The sequence below is a fragment of the Amphiura filiformis genome, chromosome 8 (assembly GCF_039555335.1).
Source record: "Amphiura filiformis chromosome 8, Afil_fr2py, whole genome shotgun sequence".
In the NCBI taxonomy this organism is placed as follows: Eukaryota; Metazoa; Echinodermata; class Ophiuroidea; order Amphilepidida; family Amphiuridae; genus Amphiura; species Amphiura filiformis.
The window spans coordinates 21,188,454-21,210,883 of record NC_092635.1 but is presented as its reverse complement, the minus strand read 5'-3'; the positions used below and the strand labels follow the sequence as shown (position 1 = coordinate 21,210,883).

The 22,430-nt window shown below is 38.1% G+C and overlaps 2 protein-coding genes across 2 annotated transcripts in view; both read left to right on the top strand.

Moving 5' to 3' along the window:
* The first annotated feature begins 2,203 nt into the window (after nucleotides 1-2,203).
* Nucleotides 2,204-22,430, top strand: part of LOC140159457 (uncharacterized) — a 154,376-nt gene continuing 134,149 nt past the window's right edge. The window contains exons 1-4 of the mRNA XM_072182939.1: nucleotides 2,204-3,296; nucleotides 3,404-4,135; nucleotides 12,771-12,892; nucleotides 18,488-18,546. Coding sequence (XP_072039040.1) covers nucleotides 2,204-3,296; nucleotides 3,404-4,135; nucleotides 12,771-12,892; nucleotides 18,488-18,546 — 2,006 coding nt within the window. The remainder of the gene's footprint in view (nucleotides 3,297-3,403; nucleotides 4,136-12,770; nucleotides 12,893-18,487; nucleotides 18,547-22,430) is intronic.
* LOC140158792 (repulsive guidance molecule A-like) overlaps nucleotides 12,710-22,430 on the top strand; it is a 253,981-nt gene continuing 244,260 nt past the window's right edge. Inside the window, exon 1 of the mRNA XM_072182007.1 lies at nucleotides 12,710-12,892. The gene's annotated coding sequence lies outside the window, so the exon portion shown is untranslated. The remainder of the gene's footprint in view (nucleotides 12,893-22,430) is intronic.

Genomic DNA, 22,430 nt, shown 5'->3' with positions numbered 1-22,430 from the left:
TGAAAGCTTGCATGTTAGATGATGCTCGGTATTAATTGTAAATATCTTTTTTCGTTAATGTTGATATAAATGTTGCATGAAGAATACTACATAAATAATTCCAGCTGGCTTAAAAATTTCTCACACACATTAATGTTTTCGGAATATTTCCAAGAAATTGTATTGCAAAGTTTAAATCTTTTAAAACTTCAACATTAATGTTGCGTGGTATCAAAAATCACACGTAAAGCTGTAAGCACTTGATCATTGTCATTCTTGGCTCAAATGTTCTTTGTAAAAAATATTTGCACAGCCTAAAGAATTAAAATTGGAGAGCTTCCAATTGAAGAAATCAAAGTTTTCGCGGACAAACTGTTATTCATCTTCAGTGAAAGCATGAATGACATAACACCGTCGGATTTTAATAGATAATGTGGACTAAATTTATTGAGATACACAAACTTTAGGAAGCGGTGAGCGAGTATGAAAAAACCGCCTGTTGATCAAACTTGGAATGAACTGCATTGATGCACGCATTATGCAATTGTACATTTCTTCGAAACCAGTCAACCGAATCAAATAAAATTTTCGTATGTGATGCACAACAAAACAGGCTATGCGCTGCATTTTGAGTTCTTTGATTCTGATGTCTATTTCTCGACTTACGTTCAATTTTATTCACTCTGTAATTTTTCTGGGACACCCTGTAGGTATAGATCCTAGGGGGTGGGGCAAATTGCAAAGTTACTCAAATTTGGTTAGCTATGTCAAACTATAATTTTTCATAGATGTCAAAGAAATGCTGATCACTCGCCCGGCCCCCAACTTAACACACAAGTTGACAACCATGAGAGTTACCAAATTGCACGGAAAAGGGGCAATTTTTTTATCAGTAGCAAGGCCCGTGAAATTGGCAAAATAGGGGGTATTTAATTTGCACTGTCCGTGAAATTTGACAGTGAAATCAGCAAAATAGGGTATTTAAGTTGCTCTGTCCGCGAAATTCTAATCAGTGAAAAGGGGTGTTTGAAATTCTAGTCATTGAAAACCACAAAAAAGGGGTTGTTTTTGGCCATATTTTGTCCTCGATTTTGCATGAAAAAGGGGGGTAAATTTGATGAAAAATCATTGCAAAAGGGAGCTTTGAAAGATTTGGCCACTCTCATCTCATGGTTGTCAACTTTTGTGTTGAGTTGGGTTATCCCGATCGTAGACAAAATATCACAGCATCACTATCTGCTGAAGACGCTAGTCGGACTAGTGAAAACGTTCCAGGTGAGCGAAAAATAGTGTAGTGTTGAAGTTAAACGCTTTAATCATTTTATCTACCACTACGTATGGATATCCACTTGTATACAAAATCGGTGGGTGACAGGCTTAAAAGTCACAGGAGTGACTAAAAGGATGTGCACGTATAAGCCAGGTCACAGGGGTAAGTGATGCGTCTAGTGCGTATGTAGTTGTAGTTGTAGAAGTAGTTGTAGATGCATGCTCCCTCCTTCTTTCCCCCTGTCTGTCTAGTTCTTTTTCCCTTCCTTCTTTTATCTAGTAGCATAACTCTCAACCTCTGATCAATTGCGACCGAAGCCGCTGGCTAGCCTTCGGGTGAAAAGAAGAGCCGAGTGTGTAAGTCTCTTCCCGCCAGTACATAGCCTCTCCTTACTCAAGACTCCTACATGGCCTCCCAGCGGTCACCGATGGTAACTGGTCATCTTGCGATTTCCAGGCTAGCATGTAGGGGATCTCGGAGCAGCTAAGGGCCCCAGAGGTGCAGTACGTATGGCCCACCAGCGAGTGGACACGCCCTGGTACTCACCATCCTTAGCCACTGATTGAAACATGACAGTGTGAGTGGAGGAAACCTTTTAGATTCAACAGTCTCTGTTAAGGTTCAACAGTCATCGTGTTTCCGTGGGAGAGGCGATCCACCCTTTAACTAGTGGACCTCGGCTGCTACCCACCTGCCCAATAAGCAGGAAACTGTCTCGGCTCCATTTATGGACCGGGGAAGCTGCGAATGGCCCAGCAAGCCTGCAGCTGATAAACTACCGCTCAAAGTAAACAAAGGAAATGTAAACGGACGGATTCAAATGGAAAACGACACGGAACTGTTAAAAGACAACGAAATAGCCCAACGACTAGGACTGCAACATGGAATGTCAGTGGAATTGGACAGAAGGAACCAGAGATTGTTGAAACAATGCAGAGGTATAGCATCTCAATCATGGGAATATCTGATACAAGACTTAAGGGAAAAGGCATGAAGGAATCGCACAACGACTATGTACTCATCTGGTCTGGAGTGGACAAGAACAAAAGAGCCGTCCATGGAGTGGGTTTCTACCTACACCCAGAATTAGCTAAGAACATTATGGAAGTTGACTACATATCCGAAAGAATAATCAGACTCAGAATACAACAAGAGAAAGAGGTTACAACATACATCCAAGTGTATGCTCCATGCAATGATTCCTACTCAGATGAAGACAAGGATACATTCTTTGAAGAGTTATCTGATGTTATAAACAGTACAAAGAATCAGGATATGCTGGTGGTAATGGGAGACATGAATGGACACGTGGGAAGTGAACGGTCACCTTGGGAAGATTACCTAGGACCCCACAGTGCACCAAACACAAGTCGGAACTACAATGGACAACTCATCTTGGAACTTTGTGCCCAACATGATCTCTTTGTCACAAACACATTCTTCCAACATAGGAGTAGCCAAATATTCACATGGTACAAGTGGAATGACCTCACCAAAGCTTCTCAGCTTGACTTCATCCTCATTAAAAAGACAGATCGATGCAAAGTGAATGACTCTAAAGCAATGCCAAACATCCACATAGATACTGATCACAGACCAGTCATGATGGAAACAAGTGCCAGGAGAAGACCACGGCCAAATAAAAGGCAGCAACCTGAGACAATAAACCTCAGAAAATTAGCAGAAGAACCAGTGAAGGCAGCCATCGAACAACAGATGGATCAGCTATTCCAAAAACTACCAGATCAGGAAGGAAATACAGAAGAAGAGTGGACATGGTTCAAAGATGCTCTAACAGACACCCTTAAAGCAAACTGTGGGACTAAGAAAAGAAAAACAGGACAAGTGAAAGGGACATCCTGGTGGAATGACACGGTCAAAGCAGCAACCAAAGAGAAGAAAAGACTCTTCAAGAAATGGTCCAAAAGCAACCTGGAAGCAGACTACAACGAGTACAGGGAAGCCCGGCGTAACTGCAAGAAGACTATCAAAGAAGCCAAAGACCAGTCTTGGAAAACATATGGGGAAGATCTGGCAGAAAAATCAAGTAGCTCAAGCAGAGAGTTCTTTAAAGCAGTTAAAGCCTACAAACAGCGGGACGAGCCTTTTGACCCAACCGCCATCATAAACGACAAGGATGGAAACCCCTCACAGACAGCTGCGAAATCACCAACAGATGGGGAGAATACTTCGAAGATTTGCTCAACCCAAGCGGTGATGGTGACAGACAACAGCAGCAGCCCTTCCATCCTCGGTTCCAAGAGGAAGTTGATCCACCCATACTCCAGGAGGAAGTCAGAAATGCCATTAAAACCAGTCCCAAAAACAAGGCAGCTGGAATTGATGACATCACAACAGAAGCCATACGTGCTTGTGGAGATACAGGAGTCAAATGGTTGACAAGAGTGTTCAACAGGGCTTGGGAGGAGCGAGCTGTACCCGATGACTGGCAACGTGCAATAATTGTCCCCAAAAAAAAGAAAAAAGGGAGTAAAAGAGATTGTAGCAAATATAGAGGAATCTCTCTGCTCAGCCATACTGGGAAGATTTATGGAAAGATCTTAGAGAAACGAATACGACCAGTTGTTGAACATCAGCTGAGCGAAGCGCAGTTTGGGTTCAGGAAGAACAGAGGGTGCACTGATGCCATATTTGCTCTGAGACAGCTGTGTGAAAGGAGTATTGAGTACAACCAAGATCTGTACACTATATTCATAGACCAAGAAAAGGCGTTTGATCGAGTAAACAGAGATCTACTCTGGACTGTGCTAGAAGACTACGGTGTAAAAGGGCAACTGCTGGACAGTGTGAGAGCCATCTACAGGGACAGCCTCTGTACTGTCAGGACAAGGACAGGACTCACCAAGTGGTTTCCTGTGAAGTCAGGTGTCCGACAAGGATGTGTCCTCTCGCCTCTCCTGTTCCTCATTTTATGGACAGGATCACCCAAGAAGCAAATCTAGATGAAGAAGCTCTCAATGAACTACTGTTTGCAGATGATCAATGTCTCATCCACCAAGACAGCCTTAGCTTACAAAACCACACCAACAGACTGCACGCAACCTGCCAGAAGTATGGCATGAGCATAAGCATCCCAAAGACAGAAACCATGCTGATCAGCCGAACCCAAAAGACCTTGGACATCAAGATTGACAACACAACCCTCCAGCAATCAAAGGAGTTTAAGTACCTGGGCAGCATCTTTACTGAAGACGGGAAGATAGACCGAGAAATTGAAACCAGATGCCAGAAAGCAAACAACATCACCTTCATGCTTGGGCCTATACTTTCCCACCCAGCTGTGCCAATGGATGCAAAAAGAACAATCATCAACGCAATCTATACTCCGACTCTCTGCTACCAGGCACAAACATGGGCTATGAACAAAAAGACTGAACGGAAGATCACCACCTGTGAAATGAAATGCCTACTGAAAAGCTGTAAACAAGACACGACGGGACAAAATTAGAAATGAAGTCATCAGAGACATGGTTGGCACCAAGCCTATGCTAGACCAGATTGAAAGCCATCGCATCAAATGGTTTGGTCACCTTATGCGCATGCCCACAAATCAACCAGCCCTGCGGACCTACAACAGCAAACTGTCCGGTACCAAGCCTGTAGGAAGACCAAGAAGAAGATGGATTGAGGGGTCAAGAAAATCCTGACAAGGCACAATACCAACCTGACAGATGCTACCCATGCAGCCCAAGACAGACGTCCCATCATTTCCCCGCGACTCTGAGAGGAACAAGCGGAGGACAAAAGTAAAGTAAAGTAAAGTATACAAAATAATAAGAATCTATTTTTATGGAAATCGCACATTGCGTTAATAAATAAAATAAAAGACAAAAAAGTGAAATTTATTAATATTTTTACACTTGATTGTGAATTGACTACCAAATCTGTGAATTTAGTGAATGTCATTATATGAAACATGCAAAATATAAGGGTTTTTGACCTCTTTTTCTCTTAAAAATGATTGAATATAAAAGGTTTAAGTGTTATTCCCAGTTGGTGCAAACTTTGCTTGATTGAGCTGTTTTTCCAGGTTATTTTTACTTTACAAAATAAGTTCTGTATTTTTCTGACATCAGAAGTAGAGGTTCTTTTTTTCCCATTTTTTCCCACCATTTTTTCTCTTAAGAAAAATATCAAGATTAACACTGAAAAATACCATTGCCCATACCTAAACCTATCTTCATTAATTATCTATATCCTCCGCTGTCCTTAAACATGCAAAACTTTTCAGCCAATCAGAACGCGAATGTTCATGTAGAAATTGGCAGACGAGCTGTGAATATCGAGAAGAAGAATATTTTTGATTTTCATGGGATTTTCACAGACATTCTGAACTGAATAGTATAGTTTTCTTAGCTCGTAGGCTTCTTCAATGTCATTCCAGTTGTTGCCAATAACATACTTGTAATTATGTTTAAAAACAACTTTCTCTTTTTGGATTGCAGTGCAATGCATAACTGGTGCTGTCTTGGTAAGCATGTAAGCCGGGCATGTAAGCTTAAAAACTACAACAGTCACAGTGAGTGAGTACAGGTCGGGGTACAGGTCTGTTTGTCTGTCTGTCTTACCTGAAACTCCCGGATAACTCGGCAGGGGCGATTACCATCACACCATTTCACCAAGCTGACACAGGGCAATTTCTACAAACTTTTATGTCTATTTGGAAACATAGCCTGATGGTCCATTTTTAGCTATTTTTGGAAGGTACAATAATTACTTTTCAGGGAAGACATCCTACTAAAAAGAGTGACAATGCACTTGGCCAAATTGAGGCAAACAGCCCCAGGCCAGGCCAGCAACAGTGTTGCAATCCCACCCAGGGGGGTACTCATTGGTTTACAGTACACATGCGTGAACAAAAAAACACGTAAAATGGGGTCTTTTTTTTTTGACGAACGCGTAACCCGTGTTGAGGGGTCTAAAAACGCTGTTTTTCAACAAAAAGGTTTTTGTTTTTTTGTAACCAGCAAAACGCGAACTCAGGGGGTAAATTTTCGGAAATTCTAGGAAATAAGTAGTACCAGATTTGAACACTTGTCGATCCCCTCGCAAATTTTCCCAATTAATAATTAGCATCGTACCAATCGTTAATACATGATAATACAGCGCCCCATCCCGGCTCTCCATGTATGCTATACCCAATACAGTGTATTGATGACCGTCCCCCATACTAGATATAGCGTTCATTTCTGCATGAAACAAGATGAATTTTCCACCCATTGCCTCCACCACATGCTCGATCTTTCTCGATTGTTTTTACTCGGTCGACGAAGTAAGAAGGATTGATGTTTACTGTGTATGAAAGCCATTGGGAAGTTCATACTATAGTTTGATATATTGCTTTCTATTTGAAATAAATTCTTACCTGATGAATTTTAAAAGAATGTGTACAGTGTAATTCCTTTTTTAGCCATTGTGACCCTCTCCATTAACCCTAACACCCAAAAATTTTACGATGAAAAATTCTGCGCATGCATGAATCCCAGGGTCTGCGATGACGCAATCACTCTAAGTGTTATATGCTCACGGAATTGCTGGCCGGGCAGCAATAACCTGTGTAGCTACCGGTCCGTGATCGTGTGGTTGGCATGCGGGGGGTCAAAGGTTCGAATCCCGGGGGTGCCAAGTCAAAATTCTTCTTCTTCTTGACTTTTTCGTATCTTCTTTGACTTCCAATATCAAAAAGCAGGGTTCAGTGTTAGGGTTAAAGTGTAATTGTTGATATTAATAAAAAACCTGCTAAGGGGTCCAATTTTGACCAGAACCTGTTTAGGGGGTACTTTTTTGGGGGAAAGCGTGCTAAAAACCTACAGGTTAAGGGGGTGATTTTGAAAAACAGGGTAGAACCTGTTTAGGGGGTGTTTTTAAAACTGTTGTTCACGCATGTGTACACCAATATAGTTGAGTGCCCCGGGCAATCCCATCAAATATTATTTAAGCTATTTAGTATTATTATGTTGTGTAACCCCTGTGCACAGATTTTTCACCCCCCTGCTGGAAAATTTGGAGGCATGCCATTGTGCACCTGTCACTTGTACTTGTATGCATGCACATATTTTGAGGGGAGCTTTGGGGGCGCCAGCCCCGGCAACTTTTCTCCAGCCCTCCGTGGTAGGAGCGGCCACGGAACGCCAGTGGTATGACATGCTATAAGAATAGTAGGTCATTTGTCCAATGACTGTCATACATCTATATGCCAAGATGCACTGTGTAAAATTGTGTAAAATTGATGCATTAATAAGTGACGTACCATTTCTTGATAATGACTGTCTTTTTAAGAATCATTAAAATGATGCACGTTGGGATATGAAAGAATTAAATTTCACCTTCATTGACAGTCAAAAAGTTTGAATTTCTGCAGCACCCATATGCCTATACCCAAATGTATTTTTGTTTGGAGGGATGGGGATTTTTCAAGGAGAAAATGAAACTTTATTTCGACTTGTGATTGAAAGCATAGTATGGACAGTTCGTCATACTTTTGAGTTTTGAAATGTTGCTTTTGAAAGCTAGAGTGAACCCCTTTGACGGTAAATGACCTACCCATGACGCACCTTTCCCAGGGGTCGTATAGTGCATCATACAAGTATATCAGTCTTTATTTCATTCAAAATACAACAATACAATAACAGCAAAACAACACATTTGAATGAGGAGATGCTCAGAAGGCCAAAAAGGCCTGAACAAACACCCCCTTAACCTTAGCCTAAGTTTCTTAATTTGTCTACTAAAATACAATTACATACATATACAAACACCCCCCCACCCACCCTCTTTATACATTCATGTAGAACGAACTAAGCAGGAAAAAAATGATGAATTCCGGTATAACAAGTAACAGGCCAATTAGCCAGTCAAGTGCACCCCCCCTTTACCTGTGCCTCCAGATTTTCTCTTTCATTTTTTGTCAGAGGGGAACTTTTTTCTTTCATTTTTTGTCAATTATCACATGCATATGTTTTCAGCAAAAGTTACCAACACCGAACATGCTTTGGGCTGGTGTACTAATATTAGTAAGTCCTAAGTAGTGCACCAAGGCGCTGCGCAAAAAATCAGGTTTGTGCATTGGAATCACTGTGCATTGGAATAAGCAAATGATGTACTGTATTTGTCCCATTAACTACCCATGCCCCTATAAGCGGCCACCCAGTGACTTTCCAGCCAGCAACCTGCACAATATTCCGGTAATTTATTAACTGGCCATTAGGGTGCATCTATAGCCCCCTATTTTTAAAATGTTAACCTTGATTTTTGTCCATAGCATAAATGTGTTCCACTATCAAAATAAATACCTCACACAAAATTTCATTGAAATCGGACCTCGTCCTATGGGGCCACCGGCCATCAGAACATTTATGATAAGCTATGCCACAATTTCATACGGCAGCTATTTTGATTCATATACTTTGTGTGGTTTATTATAGCTGCTGTATTCTCAATACTGCTAAGTGCATAAATTTAAAGATATTTTAGACCATTTCCAAAGCATTTGCATATTTTGTTGTAAATGGCAGCTATGTTTGCAGTCTTGCTGCCTTATGTAACAGAGTTTTACAATCCTAAAATGCTATTTTCAGCACTCACTATTACATTCATTTAGAATTTAGGAGTCTACTTTTAATCATTAGTGTTAGATTTGCGCTTTCGGAGATTTGGTTCGTTCTTGCGGCTTAGTTCAACAACTTATATAGTGTATTTTGGTAGTGCTTTTCCGTTCTTGCTACATCCAAGAAGTCCGCGCTAAGCTTTACACCGCGTTCTGCACAGTCGTTGATAACATTGATGGCTCCCATGTTGGCAAAGGATTCTTGATATGCTGGAGAATTTGACCATGTACAATGTACCAACATCATCAGTGAGAAGTCAGTGTTTATTTGCAGGATGTGGATAGTAAACCACAAGTCCTCATTGACCAAGTCACCAAGAGATGTTGCAGGGGTGATGTTGGTTGGAGACTCAGGCTTTCCAAAGGCTTATCCAGTCTGCTTCTTAGGTGCTAAGATGTCTACTGCAGGTTCAACTGCAAGGATTTTATCAGCAAGTGCACGTCGCTCATCTGTGGGCATTATATCACTAAAACAGTGCAAGGGGCACCATCTCTGCTGTCAAATAGGTGATGCTTCAAAGCTTTATTAATTGCACTTGAAGAAATGGCTGGATTCACAGCCTCATACATTCATGAGCAACTTGTGAAACAGATTGAGGTCATGCCATGGGGCATCAGCACCTGAAGTGCAGGTCAACCACCACAAACTGTAGATCAGAGTGGCGAAGATAACAAATTCTCTCACTTTCGGCAGTTGATGAGCGGCTGTTATGGTACCTTATGGTAGTGAAATCTGGGCTTCAAGCAAACAGATCTTTATTGAGTAAAGTAGCTTTGCCATCCACCTGGCTTTGTGGAGAGCTCCAGCCAGGTTGCTTGAATTTAGCTGAAATTACTGCATCATCGCTTCCTGGAGGTGTGGAATCCCTGATCAAGATCTTATTGGAAGGAGTGATAAAAAGAGCAATGATTCACACAACATGCACTTATTACTTTGCTCTGAATGACATTCATATGTTTATTGTTGACCTTTGACCTTATTTGGTTGACCTTTGTTGACATTAAACTCTGTTGACCTTTGACCCTCATCTGGATATCCAAGAAACAAATCCCACAGCAGAGTATTAAAGTTAAGTTTCATATGGTCCTCTTCTTTCCATTTATACGTTACCGTACACGTATGCATATTAGTGTCTTTTTAGAGTGCAAAGTTCACTTTACTACACGTTTCAATGGACAAGCCCATTTTCGGACTTCAAGCCTGTGGTGGACCCATAAGACAAACTCCGAATTAAATAAAATTTGGTAGGGATTCGTTTTGGGACAAGTGGAACAGGTTAAGGCTATGGACAAAAATAATGCAAACTATGGGGGCTATAGATGCACCATGCAAATCTTAATCATGGTCTGAAACATATGATACTGATGATGAAGGATGAATATTTAGGGCCTTTTTTACATATTAGAGGCCTAAACCAAAAAATAAGCGCCCACACAAAATGACTTTGTTAAGCACCCTGGGCGGTTAATGGAACAAAATACGGTAGTTAAAAGACTTGATTTCACCCAACTGGGTGTGATTCCTGGAGTGGAGAACAAAATTGGGGAGGGAGCTGTGCCTTCACTCAGCCTTCTGATGTTTGTAAACCAAATTTGTGATTACTATATCTGAGTATAAAAACTGTATAGCCCAAATTTGGTGAAAATATAAAAGAAATCAACCTTTTAAGCAGTGAAATTGTTATGTCTTGTATCAAACACTAATACACAAAAAGTTTTCATTTTAAATACACAAATGTGTGATATGCCATTTTTTTATACTCATCCACTAAATTATGCCATAGGCCTACATTGGTTAAGGTTTTTTTTACCAGTTTGACATGAAAAGTGCAGCTGAACATTTAAATAGTAAATAAGAATTAGTAATTAGATCAGTGATGAATAAACAACGATAAGACAAGATTCTTATCTAACATTATGTGGGTTATTGGGACAAACCACTGAAAAGAATCAGATCATGTACTATAGATAAAACTAATGTGTCTTTGTGTGCATTGTGAAATCTAAATCAAACTATGAAGCTGTGTGGCTGAAAATAGAAACATTAAGGAAATTAACATTTTAAACCCTATAGGTGTATTTTGCTTTAGCAAACTGCTTGCTATCTTATTTTACACATTACACATTACGCCATTTAGGGGTCCGTTTTAGTGTCTAACGCCAAAATGTCTAATATTTTATGTTAATAAGGGGTGAAATTTGCTACCGCTAAATATGCCATTTACGGTCAAATTTTGAGATGCTGTGACAAGCATGGGTACCACTTTTGTATGCGAGTGAACCCCCTGGGCCGCATGGTAGCTGTAAAATAAAGGAACAAGCATGTTTTGGGTTTACATAAGATAATACTATTAAAGTGATCAGTCTTGGTTTTGCTGGCACATAAGTTACAAATTCTTAGAGGACTAACTAGGTTTAGGCTAAAGCCATGATTTTGCCGTGTTACAAAATTTAAATTCCGTGTTACAAATTGGACGATTCCGTGATTTTCCGTTTTACATTATAAAGCACTGAAAAGTGTTAAGTGTATACATTCCCATACAAGCATGTTTTTAAAAGTGTAATTTGTCTTACATAATTATATGTACCTTTTTACCGTAGTCTCCCCTCAACATCCCCATTAAAATTAAGCATCATCAATTGTCTTGTGTGTACTTCCGATAGCTGTATCGGACAGAATCTTGCATCGTAGACCTAGAATAAATGCTAGAATGGATTGTTTAATGGTTGATTACTGCTAAATTATCACTTTTCTTTGTTGTTCTTTTTTGCCTATCAACACAAAAGTTAGACATTTTACACAGATTTTCACTACTTTGTGGCATTTTCAAATTTCCGTGAGCAAACCCCGAATTCCGTGAATTTTTCTGTTTTTCCGTATCACGGAGAAATCATGGCTTTAGTTTAGGCTAGGCTACAGCATAAGGTTAGGGCTCAAAATGCATGCAGGGCTAGCTGCAATTTTTCTTCTAATTTCTCAAAATAGTCCCTGTAGCTCCCGTTTGGTGAATGGTAAAAATATATGAGAGCTATATTTTGTAAAATGTCTGTTCAAAATAGCCTTTGCATAAAACAAAAATATTATTTTGAGCCCTGCCAAAGGCAATCAAAGACCAAATTTGCCTTATTTTTACCGCACCAATTGGGTAACCTTTTAAAAATATTTTTTGATATTGCCTATAAACAGAACCCATCTGTGGTATAATCCATTGAACCTAGATTTTTATCAACCTTGTTGGTCCTGGACAGCTTGTGACAACCTTACTAGAACCATTAAATCAGAGGCTGAAAAATTCCAGAAAATATCAAGTTCCTCCAAAATGTTTCATTTCATAAATAAACCTCCAGCTAAAAAGTATCCAGCAAAATTTAATCCATAGCACTAATTTATGTGATTTCCACCAAGCAGTAGCTCCCTAACTCAGACTGTGTGACTTGATAAGTTCTATTTTATTTGTCCATGCACCCAAGCTGTATATCACCACACATTTGATGTCAATATTATCTCATCTGAAGTCATCTCATAACTAGCTTAGATTGATGAGTGATTTGGTTGAACTAGACATTCAACTAGCACTAGACAGCTACCAAACACACTCACTCTCTCTCCCTTGCTCAATGCAACAATCCTATAATATTTTGTGTGTTACTACGTAGGCCTAACTATACGTGGTGTGATATTGTGCGCTTACTGAACTGTGAAGCCAATTTATATAACTCAGCCTTCAGGCAGTTTTTTTTTCACGACACAATTACAGACCAGCTAGTTATTAGTTTACCCAGTCAAAATTCCTAAAATTTTAAATACCCATGTCGATTATTTGCATCGTTTTCAGACACTGAACACACAAGGATTTTGAATTCCCCCATCTGGTGAATCCATGCATCTTTCAGTCAGTCTGGTCTCTCAGGAGCCAGGACGATTCTATGATCGTGCCGCCAGCAACGTGGTGATACGCGGGACCCAACAAGGACGTGTAGGCAGATTCTGTGATTTAAATTTTGGCAATATCAAGGTGAGTGTACAGGATAATTTGTCAGTCATAATAATTAGTGGTTTTACTTGATATTCAAAGACTAATCCTGACAACTATTCATAGATTTATTTCTAACGTAGAGACAAATTCTGACACGGATATGCTTAGTGAGCATGTATATAGGTTGTACAACTCTGTTTAGAGTCAGGCAATATTTTGTTGATATTATGCCATGTGGGTAACCAAGTAGCAGTGAGTGTAGAATAGATCATGTGTATTGTTTTTATTTCATTATTTTTGTACTGTACTGCAGTTTTCATATGTTTGATTGTCCAATTTAATGTTGATGTAGTATTTCTGAATACTTCTGTCGGGCTACATAAAGGTCATGAACACATTTTGCAAATGTCTCATATAAAAAAAAAAAAAAACATACATGTACATAATGTTATGTCAGTTTTGTAAAATTATTTTGTTAACACTCATTCTGAATAAGCTTATTATGATTTATAGTTTTATGAACAAATCTACAAGTCAGTGGTGTATTAAGAAAGTAAACATTTATCTTATTAACCAGGTTTATGTACAAAAGGTTGACAAGACATTGAAATAAAAATTACATTTGGCTTTATTATAATCAGTAAATAATAATATGGTAATGATCAACTTTATAATTTTGACCATTTAATTTCAAAACTGGCACCACATTTTTATTTTGCATTCTCTTTCAGTATTTTTACACCAAATACTTACTGTTCCTTATGAATGTGCAAAACCAATTTGAAACAGGCTTTTCAATTTTTGAAATTTGGTAATATTGGGGTTTTTTTTACCACACTAAATTTTACATTAGATAGATGATGCAGTTACAAGTTTCACATTAGATAGATGATGCAGTTACAAGTTTCACATTAGATAGATGATGCAGTTACAAATGTATGCAGAACCCAGCAAACAGAAACACAAAAATGTTATAAACAGGTTATAAACTACAGTATAAATATGTTCAGGTTTTGGTCAAAACACATTTTCAAATGTCTCATATGAAAAAACATGACAACAACGTGTTGCCAATTAATGTTACTGTAAAATATTTTTTGGCAAACAGTTTGGTAAAATTATTTTGTTAACACTCAAATAACACTGTGTTAGAATGTTTTAAAAATGTTTATGCAGGGCTGTCAACTTTTTGGAATTGCTTGGCATGAGACAGAGGCGTACCGGGATTTGCCGACTCCAATGTTCATTTTGTACCATGATTATTTGAGCCACGATGCTCGGGAATGTGAAAAGTGGGGGGTAGAAGCAACAAATTATTCATGACGATGCGAGAGATTTTACTCATTTTCCAGCTTTTTGCGTGAGATTTACTACCTAGGCGTGAGATTATACTACCTTGGCGTGAGACCGTGAGAAAGTGACCCAATGCGTGAGACTCACAGGCCAATGCGTGAGAGTTGACAGCCCTGTTTATGTTATTAAAAATGTTTCATACCCTTTATATAACCTGACATTTAAATGTTTTCTGTAAATTCTGTAAAACTAAATGTAGTAGCTGGGATGTTATCCCCAGGGTTTTCAAAAATTGGGAAATTAAATAGAAACATCATTGCAAAATTGGATACATATTAATGCAATAATATCATAACATGGAACACTGTCCTTTTTATATTTATCCATCATGGCTCCTGGCTGCTGACCCAGATACTCACAGAGTTCATCAATATTGAACTTATGTGTGAATGTAGGCCATGGTAGGCTAATTGTTTTATGTGAACAAAGACTAGTAAAATATTATTAGAGATGTATCATACACAGCAATAGATGAGGATAACATAATCTATCAAATGTAATTTGCAGTGCCATGAAAGCTATGATACATTCATTTTGATTAATTTCTGGTTTTTACACAATTCAAATTAGTAGGAAATGGAAATTTAACAAAATTGTGGCAACGTGTAAGAGCAAAACAAAAGAAAATATGTTTTAGAATGCCATTTCCCATGACTTGCTAGCTTTCTTAATTTGGTAATTAAAAAATTGAAAGAGTAAATAATTTAGGTCTTACATGTTTGTCTTAGTTTTGCTATTATAGGAAATTGCTATATACTGCAGATAGCAACATTTAGAAAATAAGTATAGTAGGCCCTATGTGTACTGTTTAGCAATGTGTTTTGCTAAACAAATATTATTTACTGAAGACAGCAACATAAAGAAAATCAACATGGTGGGTCCTTTTGTTTGTTAAGCAAAGTGCTATCTACTGAAGATAGCAATATTTAGACAATTAACGTGGTAGGCCCTATGTGTTTTAGCAAACTGCTGTCTATTGAAGAAAGCAATATTTATACAATCAACATGGTAGGCCCTATGTGTTTTGCTAAGCAAACTGCTATCTACTGAATGAAGATAGCAATATTTAGACAGTCAACATGGTTGGACCTGTGTGTTTTGCTAAGCAAACTGCTATCTACTGAAGATAGTAAATTATATTTAGACAATCAACATGGTTGGACCTGCGTGTTTTGCTAAACAAACTGCTATCTACTGAAGATAGTAAATTATAATTAGACAGTCAACATGGTTGGACCTGTGTGTTTTGCTAAGCAAACTGCTATCTACTGAAGATAGTAAATTTTATTTAGACAATCAACATGGTTGGACCTGTGTGTTTTGCTAAGCAAACTGCTATCTACTGAAGATAACAATATTTAGACAGTCAACATGGTTGGACCTGTGTGTTTTGCTAAGCAAACTGCTATCTACTGAAGATAGTAAATTATATTTAGACAATCAACATGGTTGGACCTGTGTGTTTTGCTAAGCAAACTGCTATCTACTGAAGATAGTAAATTATATTTAGACAATCAACATGGTTGGACCTGTGTGTTTTGCTAAGCAAACTGCTATCTACTGAAGATAGTAAATTATATTGAGACAATCAACATGGTTGGACCTGTGTGTTTTGCTAAGCAAATGTGATTGGCCCTACACTGCAAAAACTAGGGTGTTGAAAGTAACACCGGTTGGAGTCAATAGAGAACCGCACACAGGGATGTTGTTTTTTAACACTTTATTGTTATACCGTCAAGGTGTCAAAATGACACCAAGAGTGTAAAACATAACACCCTTGGGTGCGGTCCTCTATTGAATCCAACCTGTGTTACTTTTAACACCCAAGTTTTTGCAGTGTATGTGTTTTGGTAAGCAAACTACTATCTACTGAAGATAGCAATATTTAGAAAAACAACATGGTAGGTCCTATGTATTTTATCAGTACACTGCTATCTACTGAAGATAACAAATTATATTTAGACAATCAACATGGTTGGACCTGTGTATTTTGCTAAGCAAACTGCTATCTACTGAAGATAGTAAATTATAATTAGACAATCAGCATGGTTGGTCCTATGTAATTTGCTAAGCAAAGTGCTATCTACTGAAGATAGCAACATTTAGAAATTCAACATGGTAGGACCTATATGTGTTTTGCTGAACAAACTGCTGTAAAGATAGAAAATTATATTTAGACAACATGATTAGCCCTATGTGTTTTGCTAGGCAAAGTGCTATCTACTGAAGATAGCAACATTAAGAAAAGCAACATTAACATGGCAGGTCTAGTGAAAGATAGCAATATAAAGAAAGTCACCATGGAAGACCCTATTTGTTTTGTTAAACAAACTGTTCTCTACTGCAGATTGTTACATTAAGAAATTATATACAAACTGCTAAGCTAATACTAGGCTGATGCCACATTTTATTGTACATTTAGCATGTAATTAGGTACACAATTCTTCACAACATTAGGTTATTCCAGTTGCAATCTAAACACCCCGCTATGGCAGACATGACCTTAATCTCCCACACAGTGGTGTAGATTTCAAATGGGGTTACTCATTCAGGTAACTTTATTTGAAATTCACACTTCTTGTGTGGAAGATTAAGGTCATGTCTTTCAAAGGGGGGGGGGGGTATCATCAACTGGAATAGCCCATTACAGGTAACCCATTGTGACATTGAGTTTAATGGTTGTGAACTATTGATATGGGTATATATGAATATAGGACATAACATAATAAGCAACCCCTTGAAATGACTGTTAATTACAGGGGTTCTACTAGATAGAGTACGGTAACAGTATTTGGAAATTAAGTCACACATTCACAATCTGATTTTGAAAAATGACAAAATCTGAAGGGTCAATAAAAAGATATTATTGAGAGGAGAAAATAAATATTAGTCTATCCATATTATGTAGGTGACACTCAAAAGATATAAAAAGGTCAACAATTTTAAGAATCTGATTTTGAAGGGCAGCAGAGTACATCTTTTTGTTAACTATGCAGTGTTAATTTCAAGGATGACTAAACAGTCAATATCAACTTGAGAAAATGAAATGGAAGTGGTAATTACAATTCACATAAAACTCTGTGTCCAATTTATAGCTGACTTTATTGGCAACTTTCCGTTACCTCTGAAAAGATTGTGAAAGATTTTCATACAATGATATTTTAATTTGGTTCATTTCAGTGCAAAAGTAATTGAAAGGACAAAAAAGAGCAGATTTGCATGATATCACAGACAGAACCATGATTTCACTACAATAAACAGACAAATAAACAAACAACAAACCAGGGTCAGACGCCAAGGTCAAAATCTATAATCAATTACCGAGTTGGAAAATTTTTTGTGATAAAAACTCGAACACAGGTGATGCATTTGCAAATTGCATTTTTGCAATGCTATTCATACACCGAGTTACACTGCATATTCATTTCATTTTTTACAACAGTGGCATACACAAAGGGGGCACATGCCCCCCATTTTTGTCAGTCAGTCAAGGGAAATGCTGCACCTAATCGGGGAAATTTAGGGAATAAGGTACAATTACCGAATGGGGTGCAACTTGCTAGACTTGAGTCCAGTCCTCGTTTAGGGTTAAGGATTAAGATTGGGGTAGGGCAGTCTTGTAATAAGACTAGTAGAGTTGCACCCTATTCAGTAATCGCAGTCCGGGAATTAGCTATTACAGTGAGCCGAGGCGCCACTGCTTTACAAAGTTACTAATATAAAAATAAATAAGTAAAGAGACATAAGAACCTGCTACAGATGAGTAAGACAAGACTTATGTAAAACATTTTTGCCAATAGTAACAAGACGGCAAAGAATAGAAAAGCAAAGAGAAACTCTTGATGATATCAGGGATAATGTCCAACTATTTGAATAGCATTTTATTTCATCTTGAGTTTTATATAACCATGGCAATTCGAAAAGACAAAAATATGTGCATTTTTGTATAATTTTGTTGGGTGTTGAAGATACTCAAATGTAAGTTCATTTGTGCTGGTACAATTAAAACTGACTTTCAGCACAACATATTCAACTAATTGGATTTATTGAGTCTGTCTCATTTCAATCGATATTTTTCTACTGAGCACCTAGTTTCTGGGTAATGCAAGATGGTGTGTGGTGCTGTGAAGTATTGGAGCCTTTTGGAGGTGAGGTGAGAAAGTTAGAAATATACTGGGTTGACATCTTACCATTAGTGCATTTCATTTGCAGTACTTAGAAACATGCAAAATGAAAGCTACATGGCATGAAATAAGTTTGCTGTCCATCTGATTTATCTAGGTTACTCCACTTGTGCACACCAATGGACAGGTGTCAGGTGATGGTGAACTAATTGATAGGTAAGTGGAAGCATTGGTGGGATAGAGATAGATCTGGCACAGGTCCCTCCTATCGCAATGTGCCTCAAATTGCTAGAGCGTAACCTGAGTTGTAATCTCCGTATCTCGGCTCAGTCTGGTTACTACTGGCTATGTTGCTACTTCAGAAGCGTAGTGCTCATGAGTCAATGGATTGCAGGGGGCACTACCAGTGGCATGTACAGGGGGACAGGGCTTGTGCCCCCTGTCAGTTGTGTTGAATCCAGACCTGTGCCCCCACTTTTGAAAACCTATGGACACCACTGAGCCTGATTGAGGACTGGTCATTTTTGATGGGATTTTTGCAAAATTTTCACTTCAATTGGAGGCATGTACCCTCTGCGATGCTATACCAATGTGCTACATGACTGGTAGTATTTTTGCTGTGGCTCTAATTAGAGCTAGGGTATAAGCTTTACAAACCCATTTTGGAAATGAAATTACCACTACCCTGAACTTGAATCATACAAGTTCTTTCAGATGAATCACCACACTTCCTTGTTAATGTGGCAAACTTAATCTTCTGACAAATCAATTTCACAGACAATTTTTACTTATTTCTATTGAATTAATAGTACTTGGCAATCGGTATGGATTTAAGGATTTGCTAGTCTGTGATTGCCTTTGTTACCAGTAAATTGTATTTTCTTTCCGTACCAGATACTTTTGTTGCAAATCTATTATTATCATTTTGTTTTGCTTGAGGCTATGGTCCTGTAGGTTGAATGGCAGGGTGGTTCACATGGAGCACTGTAAACAGGTGCGGAACCAGCCTCCACATTCCGTGGGAGTTAAAGCTAGGTCACTGAGAATTTTGCCCTGTTAATAGAGGGGAAAGAGCATCCAAAAATGGATTATTGACCAGAAATCTACATTTTTATCATCCCAAATTTATCTCCCTCTCCCACTGTAAGTGTGGTCTGTTACGACAGTGAAATCTGAGCTTTGTACCAAAGTAAAAAAGTAAACTCGGAAAATGAAACATAATATGGATAGACTAATATTTATTTATTTGGTGGATGGATCTGCTTTCTATGTTTGGAAAGTTGCAGTATTGTGTACATTAAGCAAGCAAGCAGACAGAAAGATTTGCTGAAAGCCAAAACTGAATTTAATCTAGACCAGACCACTTCCATGAGAATTACCATTTTACATTTTTAGTTCCGAAATGCATAGCCACGCTCCAGCAACATTGAAAAAAAGCGAAGCGTCACCAAGGAAAATCCACCAAATTCATCACTGTTACCACGGTAATGAACAGACATGCTAACAATACATAATAGGAAGTGCTGTGTTGCCAGATATCTGTGTAAGCTGATGCTAAATTGAATTATCATTCTTTTTAAATTTATTTATGTAATTCATGGTATTACTATTCTACTAGTAGCTCAAGGTGACAATGAATTTTTAGGATAAAGTTCTAAGATATAGAAAAATGTATTGATCACAGCAGTGTAACTGACCATTCATGATATATGCATGGATCACAAGGGTCTTCAAGGGCTCAAGTCATCACTTTCTTATGCTTTCTTTTGAAAATATTTGAGGGTGGGTTGCAATGCCCCCCCTGTCCCCCCTTGCCAATCAGAATAAAGAGGTCTTTTTTTGGTCAAAATGTTGAAATCAGCCCTGTTCAAAGGAAAAATTTACAAAAGGTCCACTTTTTAGTTTTAGCCCTCTGCACCTCCCCCCAAATAAACCCTTTTGTGAATTTTATACCAAAAATATGAAAACTCAATGTAAAAATAAAATGCGACCCTACTTTTTCCAATTTTTGGGTCAGTCGGAAAAGAGCAATACAACTTTGTTTTTACTTATGTTACAAACAGTTGCAATTGTATTCAGACTATGTGACTCTGCAACACAACTGGGCTAGAAAGTCATTTATGAGATATGGTCCGATTAACCTATCAGCATTACAAGCAAAGTAACAAAAAATAACCAATGTTATCAGGGATTTGTTGATTATTTACTGTATTGCTATGAGATATGGTTCTATTAATCTATCAACAAGCAAGTAAACAAACAAACATAAAATATTCATGAATATACGCGATGCGTGCAATCCAATCATATTTTATTATTTGTAAAAATGCAAATGCAAATCGAGGTCATTAATATCTCACAATTAACTGCAAAATGCGTAACTGTTCCAGCGTAAATACTAGTAACTTCTATGCACGCCGTGTTGTGTGTTGAGCGATGGCCACCATATTTGGATTGTGCGGGACCTTATTTGCACAGATTCGCACTTCTGTTATTGGTCATCCTGTTTTAGCCTGTTCGATTTCTGGAACAGCAAAATGTAAACATTGTTTATTTTTACAAACTTTTGAGGAAAATTGACGTTATTGTGTGTTATTTTGTAAAGTGGAGATGAAACTGACGGTTGTAGATGAGGTTAATAACTTTGCATTGGTAATATGTCGGGCATTGGGAAAAATTTAAATATTTTGCTTTGGACCTCAGAATATCCCTTGGTTCCAAAGGCAAAATGATTTTCCCCAATGTCCTCCAAATAACCGAATGCAGAGATCTTAACCTCTAAACACGAACACACAATAATTAGGCAAAAATGATGCTTTGGGGATTCTGCCCAAAGTAGGAAAAAGCCAACCAATCAGAGCCAAAAGGGCAACAAAATTTAAAGCCTTAAAAATCTTATGTTTTAAATGTTTCTGTTTGATGGTCTTTTCGGCCCATCTGTTTTGGATGGTCTCATATTAACCTTATTGATGTTAAGTTTAAATTTCAAAATATTTTACTTATTGTGAATTTTCAGGTGGTTAATTGCCATGATAAAATATTCTAAATTACGAGGGGCGGTCAATAAGTTCGTAGAACAAGGTACTTGAAAGAGTACTAGCCAAATTCTTTCTATCTCTCTCTTGAGCATGGTCACTACATACCTTAATCAGAGATTTTTGTGAGTTCAAATTCCCACGTTTTTATTTATTTTCAGCCTGTTTTGGGGCTTTTTGGCCTGCATTCACACGCTTTTTCAGATTTTCTGACCAGTTTCAGGTTTTTTGAGTGAAACTGACTGGCATCTCTGACTTAATGTACCTTGAATTTTTCTTGAAACCTTCTATGTCAACAAAATGGAAGTCTTCCGATAGCTCCTTGAGCCACTCTTCAGTGAAGGCTCACCAGCATTGATCACCAGCAAACCTAATATTATGAAGGTAGGACTTAAAATTCTAAAATTGGTTTCACTACCTGGAGGCCATGCCTGAGCCACAATATGGTTACTTTAATTAACTGACCCCTCTGTCGTGAATGGGAGCTTGACAAACTAAGAATAGTGTACAGGAAAAAATCAGAGAACAGCCACATTCTTACCATAAACCTTCTTCACATGATGGCTTGCCTCAATTTCGCTATCCAAATTATATGATATATGCCTATGATGGTACTTTCATTTGGCAAATGATCTGGCATCAAGACTATCCCTGGATCTCAGAAACAGCGATGAAGACCTTGCACTATAGTGCCCAAGTGATGATCTTCTTAGAGGCGTGATATCCAGGTGCTTCCACTAAATTCATTCATAATTCCAGTGATTAATGTATGTCTTATCACCTTAAGCCACATATAGATTAAACTTGCCTTGGTCCTCATCCTAAGTGTATAGAAGGTGTGGACCTGAATATGTCAACTGGTATCAATTTTGTACATGAAGATTCCGGGATCCCATCTAGAAGACACCCTGGAATACCCAAATGTTAATGGATTAATATTGAAAACACATTCATCAGAGTTATCATATTTTGTGGCTATCTTATCTTTCTTATTTGGCTCTTTATTCATTATCAATGCCACTGTACCAGCGCCAGATATCATTAGTGGTGACGCTCAGTAAGTTT